Here is a 24,618-nt window from a genome sequence, read left to right as displayed (position 1 = left end):
TTTTGAAGTACCAAATCAGGCAGAAAGGCTAACTACTGTGCTAACTGGAATCTTCTACTCCTCTATATTTCAGTAGATCAAATCCACTTTTTAAAATTAGAAGCTTATGTTCTAGAGACAGAAAACTAATCCTGAGCTTTTTCCCTTATCACTTCTAGATTAAATGGTTATTTGAGAAAAATTAAAAGAGAAGAATCTCCCTAGCTCATAAAAGAAACCTTAAGACGGTTGTCTCTGGTGACCGACGACTGTCGTGCTGTGGAAATCGCTCCCCGCTGCTTGTTTTTCTAAGAACAAGTGATGTACTTTTTTCCAAAGTCTGAGGAAGAAATCAACGTTATGCGACATTTTCCAGTGTGAGTTCACTGATGTCCTCAGTTTCTCTTTGCTGATTGTCCCTTGTTCCTCCATGTGGGGATCTCCTTCCACATCTGAGCTGAACTGCAGGGTTTTCAAGTGGTACTGCCGAGACAGAGATCTAGCAAGCACCAGCGCATCTGAGCTCCAGAGAGGGCAGCAGGCGAGGAGCTCAACAACTGCTGAACGATGTGAAGCATTGAGTCCTGAAGATAGAAATCATGAAAGCAAATTCTTTCCCAAACATTATTATTATTATTATTTTTAAGATTTTATTTTTCCCTTTTCCCCCCAAAGCCCCGGGTACACAGTTGTATATTTTTAGTTGTGGGTTCTTCTGGTTGTGGCATGTGGGACGCCGCCTCAGCATGGCCTGAGGAGCGGTGCCATGTCCGCGCCCAGGATTCAAACCAGTGAAACCCTGGGCCGCCGCCGCAGCAGAGCGCACCAACTTAACCACTCAGCCACGGGGCCGGCCCCCCAAACATTATTTTTTAAACAGTCTAATAGACACTCATTTTTTCATGTAAGCTTCCTTTTATTCTATCAGTGATTAGTCCAGTAGCTAACCCCAGCACTGACAATCACGTATCAGCTGTGATCTAGACGGTCAAGGAAAGACTGTTCCCGTAGAGCAGACTTTTTCCTAGATAACTTCTCTCTCTCTTTTTTTTCTAATCTAAAGCTTGTTTTATAAAAATATAAAGGATTCCTTTTTCAAAATAAACCTGTCTGTTCCAATTAAGTCTGGGGTCTTTAGGAACCGGTAAAATAATGAGCTACACTAGTTATATAAATATTAGGAAAGGAACGAGCTAGAAACTAAGATAATGCACTTTATAGATGAATCTATGAGATTTTTAAAATTATTATTTACTTTTATTAAGGACAAATAACTAGAATCCACCTTCGAGACTTCAAGAAGGTTTTAGTACTTGGAAGGAGAAATACTTTAAGGCTGGGGGAACAAAATAAAATTGTTGCCCCAAATATGACTGCAGGATTTTTACTAATTAAATTAGTTGTTTTTCCCCAGAATTTCCAACTTAAAGAATTAATGACCTAGAGATGGAGCCCTCAGTTAAAGGCAGAGGCATCCCCAGGATGTGTGTCTCCTCAGGCAGACTGGGGATTTCCCACTGTGCTTGTGAACTGCTGTGATAAGCATGGGTTCAGAACTAAAGGCTTAGCATGCCCTAAATGAGTTTTGCTTGCTCTGTCCTGATCCTCCACAAATAGCTTTTCCAGAGATCATCTGGATTTTGTTTAGATTTTTTTTGCATGTTTCTCTTCCAGGCCATGGAAATTTATACTAAATAAAAGTAAATAGATTTTTATTTCTATTTCTTTGCAACAATAGCTTACATGATCACAGCTAAAATGAACACAGAGATATAAGGTAAAAAGAACACCTGTAGAAATGCTCTTATGCACAAGTATTTGGTGGTTCGATTTGCTTTACTCTGGCATATACATATAGAATGCACCGATATCGATACGTTTGCCTGTACTAATCCAGTAGATAATTTATCCTGAATTCTATACAGCATTTTAATCCACAAACTATCATAGTTTCTCTGAGTTCCAAATCAAACCAACAAACAGCAGAGGGAGCTGGTGATGTGCTTTTGCAAGTGAGATTTGTGCTCACTTCAAGGGTACACAGAATTTTTTGGCATGCTGTTTCCACGGGGAGGAAAGTAGGAATTCTTCGTTAAACCACCTGCAAAATGCAGGATTTTCCTTTAGTAATTTCTTTTTATATCTACTTATTCTAGGAAAGTGCTGTCAAACCTAGTCACTTAGAACCAATAAATATTGTGCAGATTTCTATCATGTCAAGGCAAACCTGAGCTACGTGGCCCCCTCCTCCCCAAAACACGAGACAATTGTCAGAGGACCCTTGACTGGCATGGCTAACTCTGTCCTCGAACCATTATGGGCCCCTACTATTGTTCATTCCATATTGAGTCAACAAAAATAGATTGAGCAGCATTATGTTCGACGTATGTGCTGAGCATCCCTTTGTACATACTGAATGCTGAAAATCGCAGCTTGGATGTTTGTCAAATCCATGGGCGTCTCTACACAAATTCATCACAAGTTCTTGCAGGACAACAGTATAAAGCAGATAGGATTATCTGATTCAGTTATAAGTTCTATAGGTCATTACTTTCATCACACTTGAAATTTGTAGCATTTACCTTCCAGATTTAGATGAATTTCGAACTTTGGAGAGAGACTGATTTTAAAGCTACAGAGAGAACACAGTTTTACTTCAAATAGGATTCTTTCCTCCTTTTATGTAAATGTGTAGGGACAGAGTCAGGAGACCTGGTTGGGGCAGTCTCTGATGAGAGGTGGGCTTGAACTTTGTTTGAAGATAAACAGGATGCAAATCATTGCAGAAGGAGGGATGGTGTTCCGGTACAGGTGAGCGGAACCGCAGCTGCGGGGTGGAGGCTGGAATGCAGTTGGTATGGCTGGTCTCTGGGACAGTGGGACCAGCCTGGCTGAGGTAGGTCTTGACTTCTCTAGTTAAAAAAAAAGCAGGAGCTGGCCCCGTGGTCAAGTGGTCAAGTTCTCGTGCTCTGCTTCAGTGGCCCGGGCTTCACTGGTTCGGATCCTGGGCGTGGACCCATACACCACTCATCAAGCCATGCTTTGGCAGCATCCCACATAGAGGAGCTAGAATGACCTACAACTAGGATATACAACTATGTGCTGGGGCTTTAGGGGGGCGGGGAGGAGAGGAAGATTGGCAACAGATGTTAGCTCAGAGACAATCTTCCTCACCAAAAAAGGAATAGTTAAAAAAAAGCAAACCAAGTCTCGCCAAATACTATGTTCCTTCCCACTAGACATATCAGAGGATGCTATTCCAAACTGATGCATTCTCTAATGCAGTGGTTCTCAAAGTTTTTCAGAACTCCTTCACACTCTTAAAAAGTATTGACAAAGGACCCAGTGAAAGCCAAGAGGTCCTCTCTCTGCTGAACAGTTATCAGGTCGGGTGAGGGCTTTTCCCAGCTCTCCCCCTGGGTGCCGTGTGAGGATGGCCAGGGAAAAGCCAGGCAAGGATGCAACATTTCCCCTTGCCCCTGTGGCTGCCAGATTCACCAATTTTTTTGGCATCAGGTCCATACTGATGAAACAGGGTTTTGTCCAGCATGTAGAAAGCCAGATCCAGAAGACACCACAGGACAGAACCTTCTCTCCCAGGAAGAACTGCAAAGGATAAAGAATGAGGCGAAAATAGAAAATATCAGAAAATTGCTAACAACTGCCTAGTGTGCATGTTGTACAAAAAAACCTGATCTTTGTTGTAGATCCTTCTCAGTGTCTCAGACCCAGAGGCTTTAAAAAGACCAGAATATTTTGGGACATTTGGCAAAATATGTAAAGTTGCCATCAACAATAGCACATTATATTCAGGCCCACAGGGTCCAAGTGCCAGTGTTCATGTCACCTATTCTGGTCAGAAGATGCTCTCAGGGCCATGCAGTGCAACGAGAACACGGTAGACATGGCAGCACACCTCAGGCATCTCCAGGTGCCGTGGAGTACTGCAGCTGCCGCTCCAAGAATAGGCACTGCCTGTGTTTACAGGCGCTGAAGGATGAAGCGGGGACACACCAAGAACACGAGCAGAAGCTTCTTCATGAATTTTATAAAATCAATCTCAGTTTTCCCCAGCTGTCCACAGGTTTAAATGTTAAGAATAAGAACGAAGTGACACCACTGCAGAGCCCTATTGACAAATCTTCAGATTTTCTCTCATAGACGACGGTGACGATTTCTACAGACATCCAAAAGGAACAGGCCTTTACCACCCCTTGGTTTGTCCAAATCCAGCCCAGTCATCCCTGTATGTTCATGCGGTCACAGGACATGGTCCCCTTTGGAAGGGGCAGGGACAGAGTCACAGTTGCTATTCTCAGACAACCCAACCCTATCCCAAGTGGGTTTCCTCCTTTCCCTAGCCCTCCACGATATCCAGGGACTGGGCCGCAGCACCTTCTGACATCAGAGACCGTGCCACGATCATCCCCTGCCCACCGGCAAGCAGCTTTGGCTTTGATTTTTCTAGACAACCAGAGGACGTCTCGAGATTTCATCCCTTTGATGTCACTTAGCAGGCCTGCTTGAGAGGGACTGTCAGTCCAAGACTGAGCCTCCCTTTGCCCACCTCTCTTCCAAACCCTCCTCATTCTCTACAACTGCCAATGGTCCAGACTCTGGATGCTGACATCCTGCAGCATCCGCTAATGCCACCTCTCTCAACAGTCCCTTTTCAGCCTTGCCACAGAGGCTCCCTTAATTTCAGCAGCTCCAGCTGGTTTATAAGTCATTCCGTTTTCCAGGCCAGGAAGCCCCCTACCCTTGGATGACCTTTCCACACAATAGCATCATGCACTTGAGCTGCACAGCAAGCCCCACCTCAAATAACTTGTACAGTAAGTCTTAAACGTGAGTCTCCTGCCATGGCACAACACAGCTCTGGGAGGGGTCCCTATAGCAGGTAGCTTCACTTAAAACCTTTAAGAGTCTATAAATAATGCATGGCTTCAGGCTGTTGGGTGGGTAGGGTTAGTCTCAGAAATTTCTCTGGAATAACATATAAGGTCTTTATCACAACCTCAAAAAATTTTAATTGGATGGATGCCTTATAATATTGAGCTTTATAATGAAGGTGGAGTATTGTACCTGGTTATTTATTGATCAGAAGCAGTTTACTTAATAGGAGAGTTGCTAAGTTTTTACATATCATATAAGTGAAAAAAAAAACAAAAACAAGAAGAAAGAAAAATAGACTCTAAAACTATGGTGCTGTAGAGTTCAACAGCATAATGAAAGTCCTTACTTTATGATCTAAAAGTACACTGGTTCAAAAATAAACGTCAAGATGGTAATCTGTGAGAGCAGGAAGGCTAAAGCCACTCTCTAACTACTTTTTGCAATTACTTTGATACACACACACATCGAAACTGTGCTATATATTAATAACACTAACAAATGTTAGTATTTAACATTTGAAAACTCCAAATATTAACATTTAACAGACATATAATACGTGCATAAATATACTTTCTGTGAAAAAAAATATTTTAAAGACATATTTCTCTTTTGGTCTGTCATGTTTTTATTTCTGGAGAAATATATTAAGTTCCTAAAAACTTGATACCATAACACTTCTAGCTCTGTACTGCTGCCTTTGAAAGTTTCAGAACTTTGGGTTATAAGATCCCTTAACATTTTCCAGATCAAGTATCTTCTATATCAAAGGGAATTATTCTTACTAAGCGTCTCATTTAATTTGAGCTTTAGAGATGCCTGTTAAAAAAGAGATTTTGATTCTCTCTAGATTCTCTCGGGTAAAATAGAACAATCTTTCATTCTGTTGCATAATCCATACAATTCATCTGTATTCCTTGTCAGGGCCTTTACATTAGGGAACAGTGTTATCCTAATAATATGCTACTTAACTGTGAATACTTACTATTTGTACAAGTAGTACCACTATATTCCCAACAGTATGTTGAAGAGAAGTGGCACAAGAGCAGGCATATAGTTGGATCCTGTTTTTTTATCCACTCAGCCAATCTATGTCTTTTGATTGGGGAATTTAATCCATTTACATTTAAAATAATTATTGATAGGGAAGGGCTTACTATTGCCATCTGAAAATAGTTTTGACTTGTAGACCCTCTGAAAGGATCCTAGGGACACGCTAGGTATTCTGAGTCCTACTAGATGTCCCCAGACCACACTTTAAGAACTGCTGCTCTAAGGTATTTCATCAGGGTGTTTATAGGGACAAGATGTTTATGGCTTGACAAATGTTTTTGCAAAAACACATGATGATCCCTTGGGAAACACAAAAACAAACCAATATGCATGGTTCCAATTATTGTGAAAAGGTAAAAAAATGTGAACACTATATAATGGGTTGTGCAAACATAAGGAATCTGATAGTAGTCCCAGATCACTTTGCCATATTTCACAATTTAACAGTCTGAGAGACTCAGCTAATGTACTAAACTGTAATAAGTCAACTTCTTCACAGGTGGCATAAAGTTCAAGTTACCGAATATCTGAGTACCCAGCATGCACTGTCAATGGATATAGCAAATGTCATGACATTCGCAAAACAAACTGTCTTTTAAAAAGTTAGTTTCACACTTTCTATAGGCAGTTTTGCTTTACTTCCTAAATATTTCAAGTTTGATATAGATTTTTAATAGTCTTCATAGTATGCATAACTGAAAAAGTTGACGTGATAGTTTGTACTGTATTTACTTAAGCTATAATCATTCCAAGTGACTTATTCTCCACCTAGAAGCAGTATCCGAGAGTTAAGAGCATGGGGTATGGAGCTAGAAAGCCCGGGTTCAAATCCCAGTTCCACTAGTTCTGAGGCAAGTTATTTACCTGCTGTATGCCTCAATTTCTTCATCCAAAATTTGGGATCATAATAGTATATTATCTCACAGGGTTGTTGTGAGGATTAAATGAGTTAATAGATTAAAACAGCTTAGTGTCCTTCATGTGCTAATTGTGCTGTAAACATCAACTATTATTATTGTAGTATTCTTAAATTGACTGGAATGTTTACTATTTTGAGATATACAGATTCCTGTATATTTCAATAATCCACATGTTGGTCTGTGATTCTCTGAAACCACCTGGCTGCCCTACTATTCAATTCACTTCTGACACTAACTACTCACAGTTAGTGCAGACCCACGAATTAATAGCTCAGTCCCATAAGCCTGCCTCCACTTCGGACGCCTGTTGCAAGTCCCAGAGACCACCTGTACTCCTGTCTCACTGGCTATAAATTGGGGATTCCCATGACCCCCTGCTCAGGTTTGATAATTTGCTAGAATGGCTCACAGATCTCAGGAAAACACGTTACTTAAATTTTCCGGTTTATTATAAAGGTACAAATGAACAGCCAGATGAAGAGGAACATAGGGTGAGGTCTGGAAGGGTCTCAAGGGTAGGAGGCTCTGACCCCACGGAGTTGGGATGCATCACTGCAGGTAGATGTATTCACCAGCTTGGAAGCTCATCAAATTTAGTGTTACAGAGTTTTTATAGAGCTCAATCTCCAGCCCCCCTTCTCCCTGGAGTTTGGTGAGTGGTCCAAAACTAAAGGAACCAAAAGCTTCCTACCCTTTAACCATTTGGTCTTTCGGGTGACCACTTCATCACGAGGCTATCTAGGGGCCCCACTCTAAGTCACCTCATTAGCATAACCTCAGCTGTGACTGAAAGGGGCTTGTTATGATTAACCAAAGATACTCCTATCACTCAGGAAATTCCAAGGATTTAAGGACCTCCTTGCCAGCAACCAGGGACAAAGACTACATGCATTTTTTATTATACCACAGTTGGAAAGGAGTGAGAGAAATGATGGAAATGAATCAACTGCTGTTATTTTAAATACATTAGTCTCATCTTCTCAACTAGACCTCAAACTCTTTGGAAGCGAAGACCATTACTTCAATTTCAATTCGTCCTACAGCATCAAGCACTGTGCCTAATACGCAACTGATAACAGTAATACCTTGCATTCATAGAATGCTTCACAGCGTCACAAAGTTGTCTCAAATGTATGATCTTCTTTGAACCTCATACACGTGTGATGGCCTCCATTTTACAAATGATCAAACTGAGGTCCTGAGACATTAAGCTACCTACCCAGCAAGCGTATCCTGTAAGAAGCAGAGATACACTGCAAACCCAGTTCTTCTGATTTGAATTCTAGCCCTTGTCCCTTCACCACAAAAGATATTAGACTGTAAGATAGGTAACTGGTTCTACCTGGCTTGGTCCTAAATCACTTAACTTCTCTGGGCCTTATTTTCGTCATTTGAAAAACAAGGGATCATTTAAGTAAAGATTTTTTCATTTCCAAAATCTTAAGATTCTATAATCTTTAAGTTCTCTTCTAGTTTTCAAATATCATTATCTGTAATCCACAATAGTTAGCTTTTCCTTCTCACCAGAATGTCAGTAACTATGTTTTTGCTTAATAAATGTTCCCAGAGTGTCACTAATTTAGGAAAGACACAAAATTTAGAAAGTTGGCTATACAACAAATTCCACTGGTTTCTATTAAAAAAAAAAAAACAACGAAAAAACCAAAACACCAAACCTATTTTTCCAAGGAAAAGTATATAATATATTTAATCACTTTTGGTGAAGAATAAGTTAGAATAATTTTGGAGCCCATGACATCATAGGTGTTAAAAGAGTAGCCTAAAATTAGAGGGGATTTATTTGTGACTGTTCTTGGATTCCGGAAGGTTTAAACCTGATATCTACCTTCCTTAGACCATAAACATTTCTCTCTCACGCCTAGTGAGAAATTATTGGAATTTGCACAACTTTCATCTCCTCTTCTGTTTCAGGATATGAAGAGCATATGGTTAAGCTAGAATACTCCTCCCTATCTCTTCCCAGGAGAATATTATTGTTGAATAATAAATCAAAAAATAACTAGAGTCAGACATTGGAGGGGAGGTTAAACTAGGAGGCAAATTCTAGCGTCTTCCCATATTGAGATTCTGCACCTTCAGTGTTCACTCTGCCCTAAAATTCATGGCTCTCAGTCACGTGAGGTGTCTGTAACCCACTTTATAAAGTGTGGAAATTCAAAAGACTAAGTTAATTGGAAAGAAAGCATACTCATCCTCACAAGTGATTAAATACTTTTCCTTCCTCTTTCTTAAAGAGTGTCTAGACACAAAATTCTTAGGTAATTGCACAAAACAAATGCTTTAGAACACAAAGCCCAATCTGAAGCATTATAAACCTCAAACATTTAATGTCACAAACTATTCATTTGTCTACACTTTTGCAGATATAACATTTATCTGCAGTAATTACTCTTCACAACAGCTAGAGATGTTTTTGTAATCTTATTGCAGATTACTATACTTAGTCAAATATTTATTGAGTGCCGACTAAATGTCAGGGACTATGTTAATCACTTAGTTTCACAACATTCTTAAAATAAAAAAGGCCATTAACTGCATTTTCACTAGCTCTACTATTTTGTAATGAAATAAAAGTTTCTTCCTTTGTTTCTCAGGCAATAAAAACCTTGTTAATTCACTTTCCTAACTCAGAGATGCCAAATACAAGAAACAACCTGGTTTTTTGGATGGAAATAATAATGCAATTCCGTTTGCAGTGACATAAAAAATAAAACCTCAAAAGTATGGCTTACTTATAGCTAGGATGAAGAAATATAGGAAGATTTCAACAGAGGAAACTTACAAACACTGAAATGAACTTGACTTTCTGTGTATCCCCAAGTAGCAGAACAGCACCGAAAGGTAGAGATGATAGAAAAGTAGATGTTGGCTCAAAGAAACCCCCCAAACCTCCCATCCAAACAACTTTTCTACAAGTTGGAGCTGGTTTGAACACTGAAATAGCTCTTTTAGGCCCCCTTGCCTGGAACGTCGTAAAGGAGACAAGCACTGGAGGGAAAGTTGGATTACTTGATACTTTAACGTACCTTTCAGCATGTATTCCATAATTAACATTACTATTATGAATTTCTTAAACACGACAAAACTGGTGGGGACTGAGTTCTTACTGGATTCAGGAAGCCAGGTAGTCAAGGTACCCCGCTCCTTTATGAGACAGCCCACGGAAGGAGAAAACGGCGAGAGAAGGATGGGTTTTCCCGTTAGTCTCGCAGCGACCTGCTGACCATATAAATTTGGACGAATCTCCTGCAGGACATCCGTTAAGAAAACGAAGCGTTCTATCCTGGAATGGTCTCTTTTTCACAGCAAAGAGGAACAGAGAAGTAGGACGCAGAAAACAAATGTTCTGAAAGGAGGTGCTCTCTAAGGAGAGCGGTTCCAAGTCAGATCCTGCAGGGCGTGGAGCGTGGAAGGGAGAGGAGGGGCAGGGGCGGATGGAGTGAAGGGCAGAGAAGCGGGGGAGCACTACCGGGCGATGGGGGCGGGGAGCGGTCGCGGTGGAGGGAAGCGAGCGGGTCCTGGGGACCCGGGTGGAGGAGCCGACAAGCCGCGGCGCCGCACAGCACGCATGCGCGGGCCCGGAGCCGCGGGCGCCCGCTCCGCGCGGCCGTCGCCGTCTGGGCCAGCCGCCCTGGTCTCGGCCGGCGCCGCAGTGCGGGCGCCCGAGCCCCGGCGAGGAGGCCGGCTCACACTCTTCTCCATCCCGGCAGCCCAAGACCCGGCGGCCAGGCCAGCAGCACGGAAGCCACCACACCGGCGTCGACCGCGGGTGCGACGGCCGCCGGGAGCGCGTGGGGCTCCGGGGTCGCTGCGGCGATTGGCCGGCCGCGGCGCCCGCTCCCAGAATGCAGCGCATGGCGCGTCATTGAAGAGAGACCATGATGGCGGCGGCGCTGGGGCCCCCAGAAGTGATCGCTCAGCTGGAGAACGCGGCCAAAGTTCTGATGGTGAGTGCGCCGCGCCCCCGGCACGCCGGGACCTGCGGCCTCCGGTCGGCCCTGCCGTGTCAGGCCTTGGCGCCGCTGGGCTGGTGACCGACAAGGGCCTCCAGGGAGCTCTAGAAGTGGAGGAGGTGGTGGTGGCGTGGCGCAGGGTTCTCCATCCTGCTTTCGTCCCTCTCTTCCCGGGGCTGTCCTCTTCCCCGAGATGACCGGCACCCCAGCCGGGCACGGAATATGGTGTTGTAGGAAAGAGAGTTTCCTGTGCCACGGTCGTCACCCTACACGCTGCCCGGTCGCCGGGGGCGAGGGTAAGGCGCGGGGAGCGAGGTCGGGTCATCCCCGCAGGGCTTCGGTCGGGGGCTGTGTGCGCGCCGCGGGGGAGTGGGTGTCCGGAGGGAAGAGATGGCTCGGCCCAGGTGCTGTGAGCAGTCCTTGTTCCCTTCGTGCATTCAGGTGCAGCCACCTTTGGAGTAACCGCAGCCGGCAGCACGTGGAAGGACCGGCAGGAGGGAGGGGAATCTTTGGGACCAAGGTCATTGGGGCAAAACTTTTTCCAGGACTGAGCTCCCTGTGGGTCACGCGTTAACTTCATTCTTACACTATACAATTAACAGTTTGATGAGTAGGTTGTTTGCCCAGGGAGTTTGAGAAGGCCAAGTCAAAGGATAAAAAAAGTATTCCACGCAGGGAGTAGAAGTAAGGATAGGCTATATTCAGTTACTCCGTGAACTGTGTGTTTGTATTTGTTGGCCCAGTTTTATTTTTTAAATTATGACTTCCGTGTTTGTAGATGTGTTTTGGAAGTTAGAGGCTCATTCGATTACTTGAATTGATTCCACCTTTCTAAGAATTGAATGCAGTCAGCTTTGGACTTTTTTCTTTTCCTTTTGGTTTGGTGTTTGGGTTATGTGTTTGAGCATCACATTTGAAAATATTTGAACAAATTCTAAGGTAGTTTGTAGTTTTTTTAAATCAAGTTTTGTTTTCACACACAGCACCAGATATGAAAGTTAGCTCGTGAAACTGAGCAGTGTAATAGAAAGCGAGATTTACTTGCTTCATTACGAGCAAAGTTAAGTGAATCATTTTGTCAGAAAACTGAGTAGATAACGTTTTCAGACTTTTGCAACTTAACTCGAGAAGAAACTAGCTAGTATCTCCCTTAATACAAGGTTCTTAAAATCCCTGACATACAGCATTTCCTGAAATACCTGAAATTTTTCCAGGAACCAGGGGCCTCATTTTCATTAGAAGTACTGATTTAAAAACTACGGCTTTAGTTCTTACGTTGAGAAGATGCAATAAGTGTCCTTCATCATTGGCCTGAATATTAATTAGCATTTGTGCTTGCCGGTACCTTCCCTCTTCCCTAGCAAAGCTGGTTTTATCATCTCTACGGGAGTAGCTGAGAAGAATAGTAATGAGTACTGTTTATTGAGTGCGTAGTACATGTCATGTACTGTGTTTGATGCTTTACATACTTTATGAATCCTTGCAACAGCTTACAAGGTTGAGAGAGTTAAAGGGACCCAGATTACATAATTAGTAAGTGGTTAAATTAGGTCTAGAACTCAGATCTGTCTGGCTCTAAGCTGAGTTTCTTTCCACTTTACCTCACCACCTCTCGTATGTTGTATAGATATCCATTTACATATTTTTTAATCTTTCCAGAGGAAAAGAGTATTGACAAAAATGTTATGTTATTAAAAATAGGAAATTCGTTTTTGGAAATTTCCACTTAGTATTTGAAAATGTGTACAAAAAAATGTGTCAGAGTAGCAGTTACTGCGTTATTTCTCAGTATGAAAGCTGCATTCCAACTTAGTATTTATTATTAATAACAGCTCACATTCATTAAGTGCTTACTATGTGTAAGGCACTATACCAAGCACTTTACATATTTTACCTTCTTTAATCCTCGCTACCTCTATGAGGGAGGTATTATTACTTTCATTTTATAGACTACGGGACTCAAACATGTAGATGCTAAGTAATTTACCCAGATTTTCAAGGAAAGTTGTAGAGTGGGAACTCTACCTTCAGTCAGTCTGTTACCAGTCTGTGGTTCTTAACCTATAGTGTAGTGAGACTAGAAAGCGGGTAAATTGATTCATTTGAAATAGTTATGATTGTTAAATCTACTTCAATTAGTAAGCATTACAATATTAAAAAAAAAAGGGTGATTTTAGCTTTATCCACCTGTGGGTCAGAGGGTAGCCATTTGAGGAAATCTTTCTTTTTTGCTGAGGAAGATTAGCCCTGAGCGAACATCTGTGCCAGTCTTCCTCTATTTTGTATATGGGATGCTTCCACAGCATGGCTGCCGATGAGTAGTGTAGGTCTGTGCCCTGCTCAGTGCCCAGGAACCAAACCCCAGGCCACTGAAGTGAGTGTGCTGAACTTAACCACTAGGCCACAAGGCTGGACCTGAGGATATCTTGTTTATAGAAAATTGCTATGTATTTTAGCTGTTAATATGTTTTGGGATTCGAAGTAATTAGTGATGTTTTTCACAATTATTTTTGCTTTAATTTTCCCTTTGGTAGTCTATTTTTTTCATGAAAATTAGCGTAGAGTTTTAGTGTGTAGAATACTCTCAAGAGCTCTTTTGGGACAGAGGTCTTAGGGAGTCCATGATGGATATCAGAAGGAAACTGTAAGCAAATCTTGGGGTAGAAACATACACTTTTGGTAATAGTCTGTAGTTTTTACAGTTTCTCTCAGGAAATAGAGACCCTGAAAAGTAAGAGCATAGTCTAAGCATTTCTCTCTTCCATTCTACAGATGGGGAAACTGAGGTTCAAAGAGGAAGAAGTGACTTACAAGATAGCTCACAGAACAAATTAGTGATAAGACTGATCCCGAACACAGATCACCAGATTCCCATTTTAGAACTCTTTCTAAAGTTTTACTCAAGCATGTTGCTTCTCAAAGTCAACATACTATAATACCGTAAATGTTACATTTCATTACCTGATGGGAAAGTTCTAGATGTGTTTTTGGATATTGCACTTGTTTCACTGTGAATGTCTATATTCAATCCTGTTTAGGTTATTGGATAAACTGCCAAATAAAGCAGTATATTAAACCTGTAGAGTGAAAAAGATGTTTATAGTTTTATAGGTTTCAACATAAAGAGTGATTTCTCCCTCAAAAGTAGTAACAGAATATTTTCCGTAAATGCTTCTAAATACTGCTTAATCTGATTTAAGACAGTGAGGTTACGTGCTAGAAAATAAATTTGAAGGTGAACAAACTAGAATGAGGAAGGACTGTTGTAAATTAATATAAGCATGCAAGTGAACTTATCTATTCTGAAAGCGTTGTGCAAATGGAACGTTGTTTAAATAGGTCTTGAAAATTTCTTGTCCAAAAAAGATTCCAGTTGTTGGCTTTTGCTTAAGATGCCTAACCCTAAGTTTTTGAGAAGATATTGAATACATATCAGAGTAAGTAAAATCGACCACACTTCTGTGCTAACATTCTCATTGGTGAGAGTCTCTCTGACTGTATGAATTTAGCAGGTTATATTTACAGACTTGAAAATTTGGTGTTGTAGATACATTTTATGTTATTTAAAATTCATAATAATACTGGAATATATTGTTTTAAAATATATCAACAACACACAGGGGCCAGCCCGTGGCTGAGTGGTTAAGTTCGTGCGCTCCATTTCGACGGCCCAGGGTTTCGCCAGTTCAGATCCTGGGCGCAGACACGGCAATGCTCATCAAGCCACTTTGAGGTGGAATCCCACATGCCACATCCAGCAGGACCACAACTAGAATATACAACTGTGTAGTGGTGGGCTTTGGGGAGAAGAAGAAGAAGGGGGAAAAAAAAAGATTGGCAACAGATGTTAGCTCACGTGCCAGTCTAAAAAACAAAAAACAGCACACAGATGTGCAGAATAAAAAGTGACTCTCCCTCTCCCTTCCCCACTCTCAGTCCCCTCCCTAGGTAATCCATAGTGACTGTACTTTGACCTTTTTTCCTATGCTGCTACAACATACATTGTGTAGTTTTTCTTTTTTACATTAATGATATATTATAAATATTTTCCTTGATTAAAAAAACATCGTAGAGATAACTTTCTGAATAGTAAGTAATTCAAGCTGTGCAGAAAGGTGTATTAGGGAAAGTAATAAGTTCCCTAAGTTCCATTCTCTCTCTTCAGAGGTGACTATTTCTTGGGCGTCCATATTGAAATTCTCTAAACATATAAGAGCATACATACATCATTTTTTAAAATCTATTTTTTTACATAAATGAGATTGTATGATCCATATCCTCCTGTAATTTTCTTTTTTTACCTCATTGTAGATGAATTTTAAAGGAAGTTTGTTTCCATTTTCTTTCTCTGTGTGTGTGTGTTTTTTTGGTGAATAGATATGAGATGTAGGTTGTGTTTTGATTTTGGAGACACCATAATGGAAGAGTTTAGTATTCTTTTAGTATTAGTATCACATTCGTTTGAACCATAAATCCAAAGCATGCTTTATTTATTTATTGTCTTGAATTTCCTTGGTTTTGTTCCCCTGGCTCCTTAGGCTGTTAGGGATTGTCCTTAGTGTGTGCACTGATAGTATGAGATAATGCAGAGCACATATATTAACAATACTTTATAGAATAGTAATTTCATATATTTAAAACCAGAATGGATTTTAATAAATCTAAATCCAACTTTAATGAAGGCTTCAGACCAGTTTTCATAGTTTTTATTGTAGTGGAATTTCGTTAATGTTTTGAAAGCATCTGCAAAATTAAAGTGTTATACAAAAATTCCTGTCTTCTTATTTGATTCTCACGTCAATCTTGTAAAGTAAACAGGAGAAGAGATATTCTTAAACTTTATAAATGAGAGAATCTGAGATTCAAAGATGATAAGTGATTTGCCTTTGGTCACGTAGCTGGTTTGGATCTGGAATTCCATCTCTGGCCACTCATTCATTCTGCAGCATTTCTTCAGAATGTACATGCTAGGCACAATGCTATATATGCTGAGGAGATGAAGAAAGACTGACCTTGTTTTCAAGGAGGGCATAGTCTGATGGGGGAGAAAGGCAAAACTGTAGCAATTGCTCAGTAATGTAATGATGAAGTATGTATTAGTGTTCTGTGAGAGTACAGAGGAGGGACGTCTGTCTCCGGCTGAGGTGGGGACCTAGAAAGCGTGTCTCACAGTAGGTGATCCTTAAGCTAGGTCATGAAGGACAAATTGGAGTTTTCCAGTCCAATAAGAGGTATCCCAGATAGAGGGATATATTTGTATGGAGGCCTAAGAGAAGCAAATACATTCTGTTTGGGGAACATTTGAGCATTTATTTAGTAGATGTTTCCTGAGCCTCTCATATGTGTAAGGTACAATGCTTTTATTTTTTTGTAATCAATACACGTGTCATAAAATTAAGAATTTTGATCATAGCATTTGCTTTTCTTATTGGAAAGATGCATTGTGTTGAGTAAGCGTTTTTATTTATTTCAACCTTGTCTTTTGTTCTTTGCTATGGGACTAGATATTAGAAAACTGGCGCTAACAGAATTCTTTTTCTCAAAAAACTAGTTAGCGGTAAATTTTTATTTAAAATTCAGTTCAATTAAATGTATATTTTGCTGGCCGGCCCTTGGGCGAGTGGTTGAGTTCGTGTGCTCTGCTTTGGCGGCCCAGGGTTTCCCCAGTTTGGATCCTGGGCGTGAACATGGCACTCCTCATCAAGCCATGCTGAGGTGGCATCCACATGGCACAACCAGAAGGACATACAACTAAAATACACAACTATGTACCAGGGGGCTTTGGGGAGAAAAAGGAAAAATAAAATGTTTTTAAAAAAAAGTGTATATTTTGCAGTTGGGTTTGTGTCAAACTCAGCTAATTGGAACATAGCCAGTGATCCAGAGAAGAAATGTGAAAAGACCTTTGAAATTATGCACAGATACTTAAAAGCTAGTTGATAAAATTTAACAGCATTTTATGATTAAAATTTCAGAAAACTAGGAATTGAAAGGAATGCTCAATATGATAAAAAAATAGTTTATTGAAACCAGTAGTAAATAGTGATACTCTTAGGAGTAAAATGGGGAATCCTAATATAACTATCATTCAGCAAGCACACATATTGGAAAGAAAAGTAAAAAAGATTATTTGCAGGTGATATTCAGAAAAAAAATCCAAGGAAATTAACTAAAAAACTGTTAGAACCATTGGTTGTTTGGTAAGGTGGCCAGACATAAGACATAAAAACCAATTGAAAGATTTCCTTTATATGTATACAACAATGATCAGCTTAAAAATGGAAAATGGGCTAGCTCAGTGGCATAGTGGTTAAGTACATGTGCTCCGCTTTGGCAGCCTGGGGTTCGCAGGTTCAGATCCTGGATTCGGACATACCCACTGCTCATCAAGCCATGCTGTGGCAGAGTCCCACATACAAAATAGAGGAAGATTGACACACATGTTGACTTGGCGCTATCTTACTCAAGCAAAAAGAAGATTGGCAACAGATGTTAGCTCAGACCCAGTTGTCCTCAAAAAATAAATGAAAAGGAAAATAGATCTCATTTTTTAGGAATAAAAATTGTGGGAATGAATTCTAGGATACTGTGCAACATATTTATGAAGAAAACTAGACAGCTTATTTGAAGAATAGGAAAGAAGATCTGAATTAAATGAAGGCTTTGTTCCTCATTCCAAAGAATTAACCTGGTTAAGGTGGCAATTCCTCCCTCAATCTATAAATTGAATGTGATGTCAGTGACAATCCCTCTTCGCTCCTCACTCACCCTTGTTTGGGGTGCGGGGGGGGGGGCCACTTGACTAATTAATTAGAAAATATATCTGGAAGAATAATTGTGTGAGAATAACAAAGAACATTTTAAAAGAAGAATGAAGGTTTGGGGGACTTGATGTACTAGCTATTAAAATGTATTAAAAAAACTAAAGTAATTGAAACATTGTAGCGCTGGCATGGGAAAAGAATAGAAAGTTGGAACTGAATAGTTCAGAAACAGAACTATGATTAAAATGATATTTCAAATTGTAAAGATATGGGGAAGTGGATAGTGCTAGTGGAAGCATAAAAAGCTACATGTTTTTGGTAGATAGTTTGGCAGTATGTTACAAAAGCCTTAAAAGTGTACATATTCTTTGACCCCAGCTATTTCACTGCTAGCCATTTATTTCAGCCTCTGGAAATACTTGCACATACACAAAAAATGTTTATCGTGGTGTATATACCTTGCTGTAGCAAAGAACTGAAATGATGTGAATGTCGAGTTGAAAGATATTGGTGAAATAAACTATAATATTCTATATAATGGAGTTTTATGGAACTCTCAAGAAATGTGGATCTAATATGTGGTAGGAGGTTTTTTTTAATGGAAAGATTCTCAAAATAAGTGAGTGAGGGAAAAAAGTGCAGAACATAATATATGATCCTGTTTTTGTTTTCTTAAAAAAAAACCTGCTTATATTTGTATATGCATAGAAACAGAATTGGAGGATACATACTAAACTTTTAAGAATCGCTGTCTAGGGAGTGGGATTGGAAGTGGCAAGAGTCCTCAATTTCTATGTTTTAATGTAGTTTGAACTTTTTACAATATAAAAACAGTGTGTCACAAATAACATGTTATTTGATAAATTTGAATGTCGCGTGTGTTTTTAATTTCTGTGACTCTTTTCTTGAGGAGTCTATAATTTTTATCCTAAGGAAAATTAAAAACTGTATCATGGCTTAGGCTGAGTAAAGACTAGATTTGTGTTTTTGTCTTTATAAATCACGTCATCCCATTTCTACAGATTTGTTTAGTCACTGCTACTTAAGCATAGAGGCTGGCCTGGTGCTGCAGCGGTTAAGTGCACACATTCCACTTCGGCGGCTTGGGGTTCACCAGTTTGGATCCTGGGTGCAGACCTGGCACCGCTTGGCAAGCCATGCTGTGGCAGGCGTCCCACATATAAAATAGAGGAAGATGGGCACGGATGTTAGCTCAGGGCCAGTCTTCCTCAGAAAAAAGAGAACGATTGGCAGCAGATGTTAACTCAGGGCTAATCTTCCTCAAAATAAATAAATAAAAATTTTGAAAAAAAGGTTAAGCATAACCTTGCTAGCAAATAAAGGGAAAAAAGTTCTTTGATAAAGAGCTATTAGAAAACCAATAAACTTTATTCCAGAGAAGAGATATGGATTTACTCTCTCACCAAGCTCTATTCACTTGTAATTGTGGGAAAAATTAGGCCCACTATAAAGTGACAAAGAGAATATTCTAGAGTAGAGGCTTTCAAAGTTTAGCAGATGCATAATCAGTCTTAGAATAATTGCTAAAGATGTAGATTCCTCTGTCTTAACTATAAAGGTTCTGATTTAGTAGGCTATGTCTCATTCCATTCTTTGCTCTTTAATCACTTTCTGAAGAGTTCTGAAAGCTCAGCATAGTTGTTGGCCCCTGCCTTATATTCCAGCCATAAGGCTGTTCGTATATACTGTCTTTGTTTTCCAGCCTGGGCTGGCTACGTAATTTGCAGGGCCCCATGTAAGACGAAAATGTGGAGCCTCTCGTTCAAAAAGTAGGAAAAAAGTGCCATTAAAGGTTCTAAAATGGGGCCAGCCCTGTGGTGCAGTGGTTAAGTGTGCACGTTCTGCTTCAGCAGCAGGGCTTCGCCAGTGCGGATCCTGGCTGCAGACCTGTGCACCGCTTGGCAAGCCATGCTGTGGCAGGCATCCCACATATAAAGTAGGGGAAGATGGGCACGTATGTTAGCTCAGAGCAGTCTTCCTCCGCAAAAAGAGGAGGATTGGCAGCAGATGTTAGCTCAGGGCTAATCTTCAAAAAAAAAAGGTTCTAAAATGTAGAGCTTTTTCTTTTAAGAACATTGAATTTCTTATAAAACATAATAAGGATAATAATGCTTTATGAGTAACAAACTTATAAATTGGAAAAAATATTTCAGTATCATAAGTTTTGTATAATACAGTAAATAGTGCTTTATGTGATATCTTGACTGGTCATAATATTTTTTGTCTTGCTTTTCTACAAATTTATTAGGTCATCGAAATCTTTACTTTGAGCAAGTTCATTTTCAGTCAGTATAATTGAAGGTGATGTCAGTTGCTCTTGGCAAAGGCAAGATTGCAAATAATTTTTTATTTGAGTAGGATCTTTTGCTGAGGCACCCATTCACTAGAGCTGTTGTGTTTTACAGGCTGCGACACATTGTGTTCTGATTATTTACAAATAAATTTTCGTACATTTAGAGCTGATGATTCTTGCAGAACATTTTTTTCTAAAAAGATTTAACTTCATATAAATCAGTTTCATGTAAATCTGAGTTTAATTTTAGATGTAAATTTATACAGTATTTTAATATTTTTCTGACAATTCTTTTTATTTGTAGAGGTCATACAAGAATCCAAAGGTAGCTTGATGATTTGTATATAATTAAAAATGCCTGTTTTTTTGTGCATGCTGCCACTGTATCTTCTATTATAAGAAAAAAGTAAAATTGTCTTCCTCACTAACAAATTGTTTATCTAGACCTTTATGTTAAAATAACGTTCTTTTCCATTGAATGCAACCATCTTTAAATTTAGTTTCTATTTCTAAGCCTATAGATACTTGCTTTTCTATAGCAGTTTTGGAAACCAGAGATTGTAAACTCTTTGAAGAATTCTAAGAACTTTTTGATTTGCTGTATTGCAGTGTCCATGTGTACATTTTTGTTTTGTAGTTTATTGACTGAGTTTACTGCCTGAGTTCCTGTCGCAGCGCTCAGGCTGGAGAGTTAATATTTGTGCAGGTGCCTCAGGGACAGGCTCTGGGGATGGACAGGCAAGCTGGCCTTCCACCGTGGATCCTGCTGCTGCGGCCAATTTGGGCCTGGGTCCCACCCTACCACCTTGGGGGCCTATGGCACCCAACTGCTTCGAGGCATATGCTTATATGCTTGGCCACCAGTCTGTCTTCACAACTCCCATGCATGCTTCATTGTCCCCTTGGGCTTCACTTAACAAAACACAAGTTCAAAGATAAAATTATTAAGAATTTCGGGATGAGAATAGCAAAGTATCAAATTAAGCATGGGGCCCCTTTGACAGTTGGGCCCTACGCACAGGTCACAAACTCATGAAGCTGGCCTGGGGCTCCATCATATTGAAGTCCATCACATTTGATCTGCTCTCTCCTTCCGGAACCTTAGATGTATGTATTCCCTTGGCTTGGAATGCCCACCTGCCTCTTTTGCCTAGTTAAGATTTAATTCTTCAGATCTCAGTGTAGTTGTTTACTTTGTCAAAAAAAGCCTGACCACTCTGAACTAGATTAAATTCTTTTTTCATAGCACTTTTTGCTTTAGTAACATTTATCATACCTGCAATTTTATGCTATTTATTTGGTTATATGATTGATTCCTCTACTGGATTGTAAGCTCCATGAGGACAGGGATTCTGTTTGGTTTTGCTCATTGTTGGCTCACTGTTGTGTCCAACGCATCTAGCACATTGCCTGGCACAAAGTGCGCATTCGATAGTAATTTGTGGACTGAAATATATGAACTAACTGCTGTAGGGGAAGGCATACAGTGTAGTGGTGGGTGTTGGAGACAGATTACCCAGGTTTGAATTGAGGTTTTATTACTGCTTGCTCTGTGTGAGGTTTTGGATAAGTTTTTATCTTTCCAGCTTCTTAGATTCCTTCTCCCATTGCTTTTTCCCCGCATCAGCCACACCAGCTCTCTTTCAATCCTTCCTTCTCCTGTCCTCCATCCTGCCACAGGACCTTTCCAGTACTATTCTGTCTGCCTAGAATGCTCTCCTTCTCTTACCTAGTCCTTCAGATCTCTCTAGTCACTTTCTCAGGAAAGCCTTCCTTAACTTCCCTGAGAGGTGAAGTTAACCTGTCCTATACTTAGATCACTGTGTAGTTCTTTCATAATACCTACTGCATTTGAAATTTTACATTTATTTGTGTGATTAATTAATAAATGTTGGTCTCTAGACTCTAATGTGTATTAGTTTAGGGACCTTGTTTGCACATAGCAGTTGTTCAGTAATATTCAGAATGAAAAGAATGAATGAATAAATGAGGAAGCAAGTGGGAGTAGTGAGATGAGCCTAGGGAAATAGGCAGGGGCTAGCTTATCTTAAGGTCTGATTTGCCATAATAATTAGCTTGAATTCACCCAGTAGTGTGATGTGTCAGATCTGTGATGTCAGTATGTGACTGGCAGCAGTGTGAAAATCTGATCTAACAGAAGCAAGATGTGAGGAGACAGGAGGCTGTTGAAATTGTTCAAAGAGATGATGAGATTCTGAACAAAGCTAAGGTAGGAGGGGATATATTAATATGCTTAAAAAATTTTTTTAATGACTCTTATGCTAAAGGAGAGTGAATATATATTTGGGGGAAGCTGGGGAGCACCCCCAAACGGCTTGTATAAGCTCAAAATTTCTTTTTTATCCTAAAAAATTAGTAGAAATTTTATGCTAATCTGTAATATATGTCTGTGTTTTAATATAAAATTGTTTGTCCCCAAACTTTGAATAAATTTAATAATTTTAGAAAGCTGGTTTATCTTTATTTTGTGGTTTTGTGGCAGGAACTAGAGAACTAATTAGAAAACAACAGTAGTAAGATAGTGATCTAATCAGATGAGATATTAGAAAAATTACCCTGTTATATTATAGTAAGCACACGTGGAAAATTATTGAATTTAGCAGTTGAAAGGCAGTATAACATAGTGTAGAGCCGGACTATCTGGATTCATCTTGGCTCCCCCTTGACTAGCTGTATGACGTTAAAGAAGCTATGTGTCTGTTTCTTCATCTCTGAAGTAGGAAAATAATAATTAATATCTACCTCAGGGAGTTAATCTGAAGATTAAATGATTTCATTTACACTAAAAGGAAAATGTATTTCTAGTGCCTAGCACATAGGAAGTATTCCATAAGTGTTATTTGTTACTTTTTTTTTTGAGGAAGATTAGGCCTGAGCTAACATCTGCTGCCAATCCTCCTCTTTTTGCTGAGGAAGATTGGCCCTGAGCTAATATCTGTGCCCATCTTCCTCTACTTTATATGTGGAACACCTGCCACAGGATGGATGGGTAAGCAGTGCATAGGTCCGCATCTGGGATCTGAACCCAGGAACCCGAGGCCGCCAAAGTGGAGTGCATGAACTTAACCACTATGCTACTGGGTGGACCCCTTGTGACTTTGTACTTTAATGTATCAAATAACATTGCATCAAAGCACATAAATCAAGGTAACTTAATAGGAAAGCACTCAAATATTTGTTGAGTTAATTAAATTTCTTCTAGAGTAGTGCTGATAGAACTTTCTGTGTTGATGGAAATGTTCTGTATCTACACTCTTCAGTATGGTAGCCAGTAGCCACATGTGACTATTGAGCACTTGAAATGTGGGTAGTGCAATGGAGGAACTAAGTTTTCAATTTTAATTAATCTAATAGCCGCATTTGGATAGTGACTACATATTGGGCAACACAGGTCTAGAGTGTAGCTGTGTCTCTCTGCATTCATCTGATTTGTCGATACTAATTCCAGATTTCAGATAATTCTCATAGGTTCTATCATTACGTCTGGTGGTTGCGTTCCCAACTGCAATACTGGTTCCAGGTATCAAATGCATCTTTAATAGGGTCTGCTCTGTTATTCTGATTCTTTTTCTTGCTCTAGAATCATCAAAATACTTTTGAAAACATTGATGGCACATAATATTGATGAAGAGAAGATGGCCATATTCTTTGCTTCATAATTATAAATCGTTCTCATTTTTAGATTTATAAACACCAATTAGAATGATCAAGGCAGTGAATTTTTTCATCACCTTTATATACATATCTGCCTTTAACGTTCATCCACTTATGAACTATATCAAGCAAATGTTTGTGCAGTCATCATAAAAGAGTAAAGAATACTGCCACGTATCCTTTTTAGTAAAACAAATTGATTTAGATTCTTGTCACAGAATATTGAGTAATGAAGTAATTCTTGTGTAATGACTGACTGGGTGAGAATACCATATTTCCTTTTTGTCCTTGGAAGTACGTTGTTCATTCATTGATTCTTGAGTTTGAGAAAATTCATCAAAGGCAGAGTTTGTTGTTGCGGGCTGGCCTGTGCATTGTAGGATGTTTAGCAGCATATCTACCCTACTAGTTGCCAATAGCACTCCCCAGTTGTGGCAACCGAAAAATGTCTCTAGACGTTTCCAAATGTCCCCTGAGGGACAAAATTGCCTTGTTGAGAACCACTGATCTAGAATATCATGATGTGAAGATTCGAGGTCTGAGACTACGCTTAGATGATCAATTTTGTCATCGTTAGTAGTGTCTGTCCATTAGAACTTTCTGCAGTGATAGAAATGTTCTAGTGTGATAGCCACTAGCCACATGTGACTTTCAAGTACTTGAAATGTGGCTAATGCGACTGAAGGCCTAAACTTTTAATTTCACTTTACCTAGTTTAAATTTAAATAACCACCTGTGGCTAGTGGCTGCGGTGTTGGACAGTGCAGGTCTGGAGTGCTCCTGGATTCGTGTTTTTTCATTCTTCTGATTCGCCTCATAATTGTGAAATGTCCTTCCTTGGCAGTTTTCTTCTCTTTGTCATTTTGGGTGGAAAATGAAAAATTTTGAATTCTCAACACTATTCAGTGAAATGCAAAAGAAAGATTACAGAGGTGGTGTTTCCAGATTTCTTTTATACTTTCTTAAAAGGTCATGCTGTACTTTGAGCAATGTAGTAGAAAATACTGAGGATAAGGTAATAGTGTTGATTTATTTTGCTATTGTAT

At 39.8% G+C, this 24,618-nt stretch overlaps 1 protein-coding gene, 1 long non-coding RNA gene and 1 pseudogene across 3 annotated transcripts in view; 2 read left to right on the top strand and 1 right to left on the bottom strand.

The window, feature by feature from the left end:
- Positions 1-2,555: 2,555 nt before the first annotated feature.
- Positions 2,556-10,384, bottom strand: LOC139046593 (uncharacterized). Its single transcript, XR_011506827.1, has 2 exons — positions 9,893-10,384; positions 2,556-3,585 (listed from the first exon to the last, which is right to left on the bottom strand). It is a non-coding gene; the product is annotated as an uncharacterized lncRNA (long non-coding RNA).
- Positions 3,596-9,883, top strand: LOC139046592 (CCR4-NOT transcription complex subunit 4 pseudogene; annotated as a pseudogene).
- Positions 10,385-10,617: 233 nt separating the features above from the next.
- Positions 10,618-24,618, top strand: part of XPO4 (exportin 4) — a 126,640-nt gene continuing 112,639 nt past the window's right edge. Inside the window, exon 1 of one of the 2 annotated variants that reach the window (XM_070520381.1) lies at positions 10,618-10,813. In XM_070520381.1, the coding sequence (XP_070376482.1) occupies positions 10,745-10,813 (69 nt within the window). In that variant the 5' untranslated portion in view covers positions 10,618-10,744. The remainder of the gene's footprint in view (positions 10,814-24,618) is intronic. The other variant, XM_070520385.1, reaches the window with a different exon arrangement.

The sequence above is a fragment of the Equus asinus genome, chromosome 11 (genome assembly GCF_041296235.1).
Source record: "Equus asinus isolate D_3611 breed Donkey chromosome 11, EquAss-T2T_v2, whole genome shotgun sequence".
In the NCBI taxonomy this organism is placed as follows: domain Eukaryota; kingdom Metazoa; phylum Chordata; class Mammalia; order Perissodactyla; family Equidae; genus Equus; species Equus asinus.
This window is presented reverse-complemented; position numbering and strand designations above follow the sequence as displayed.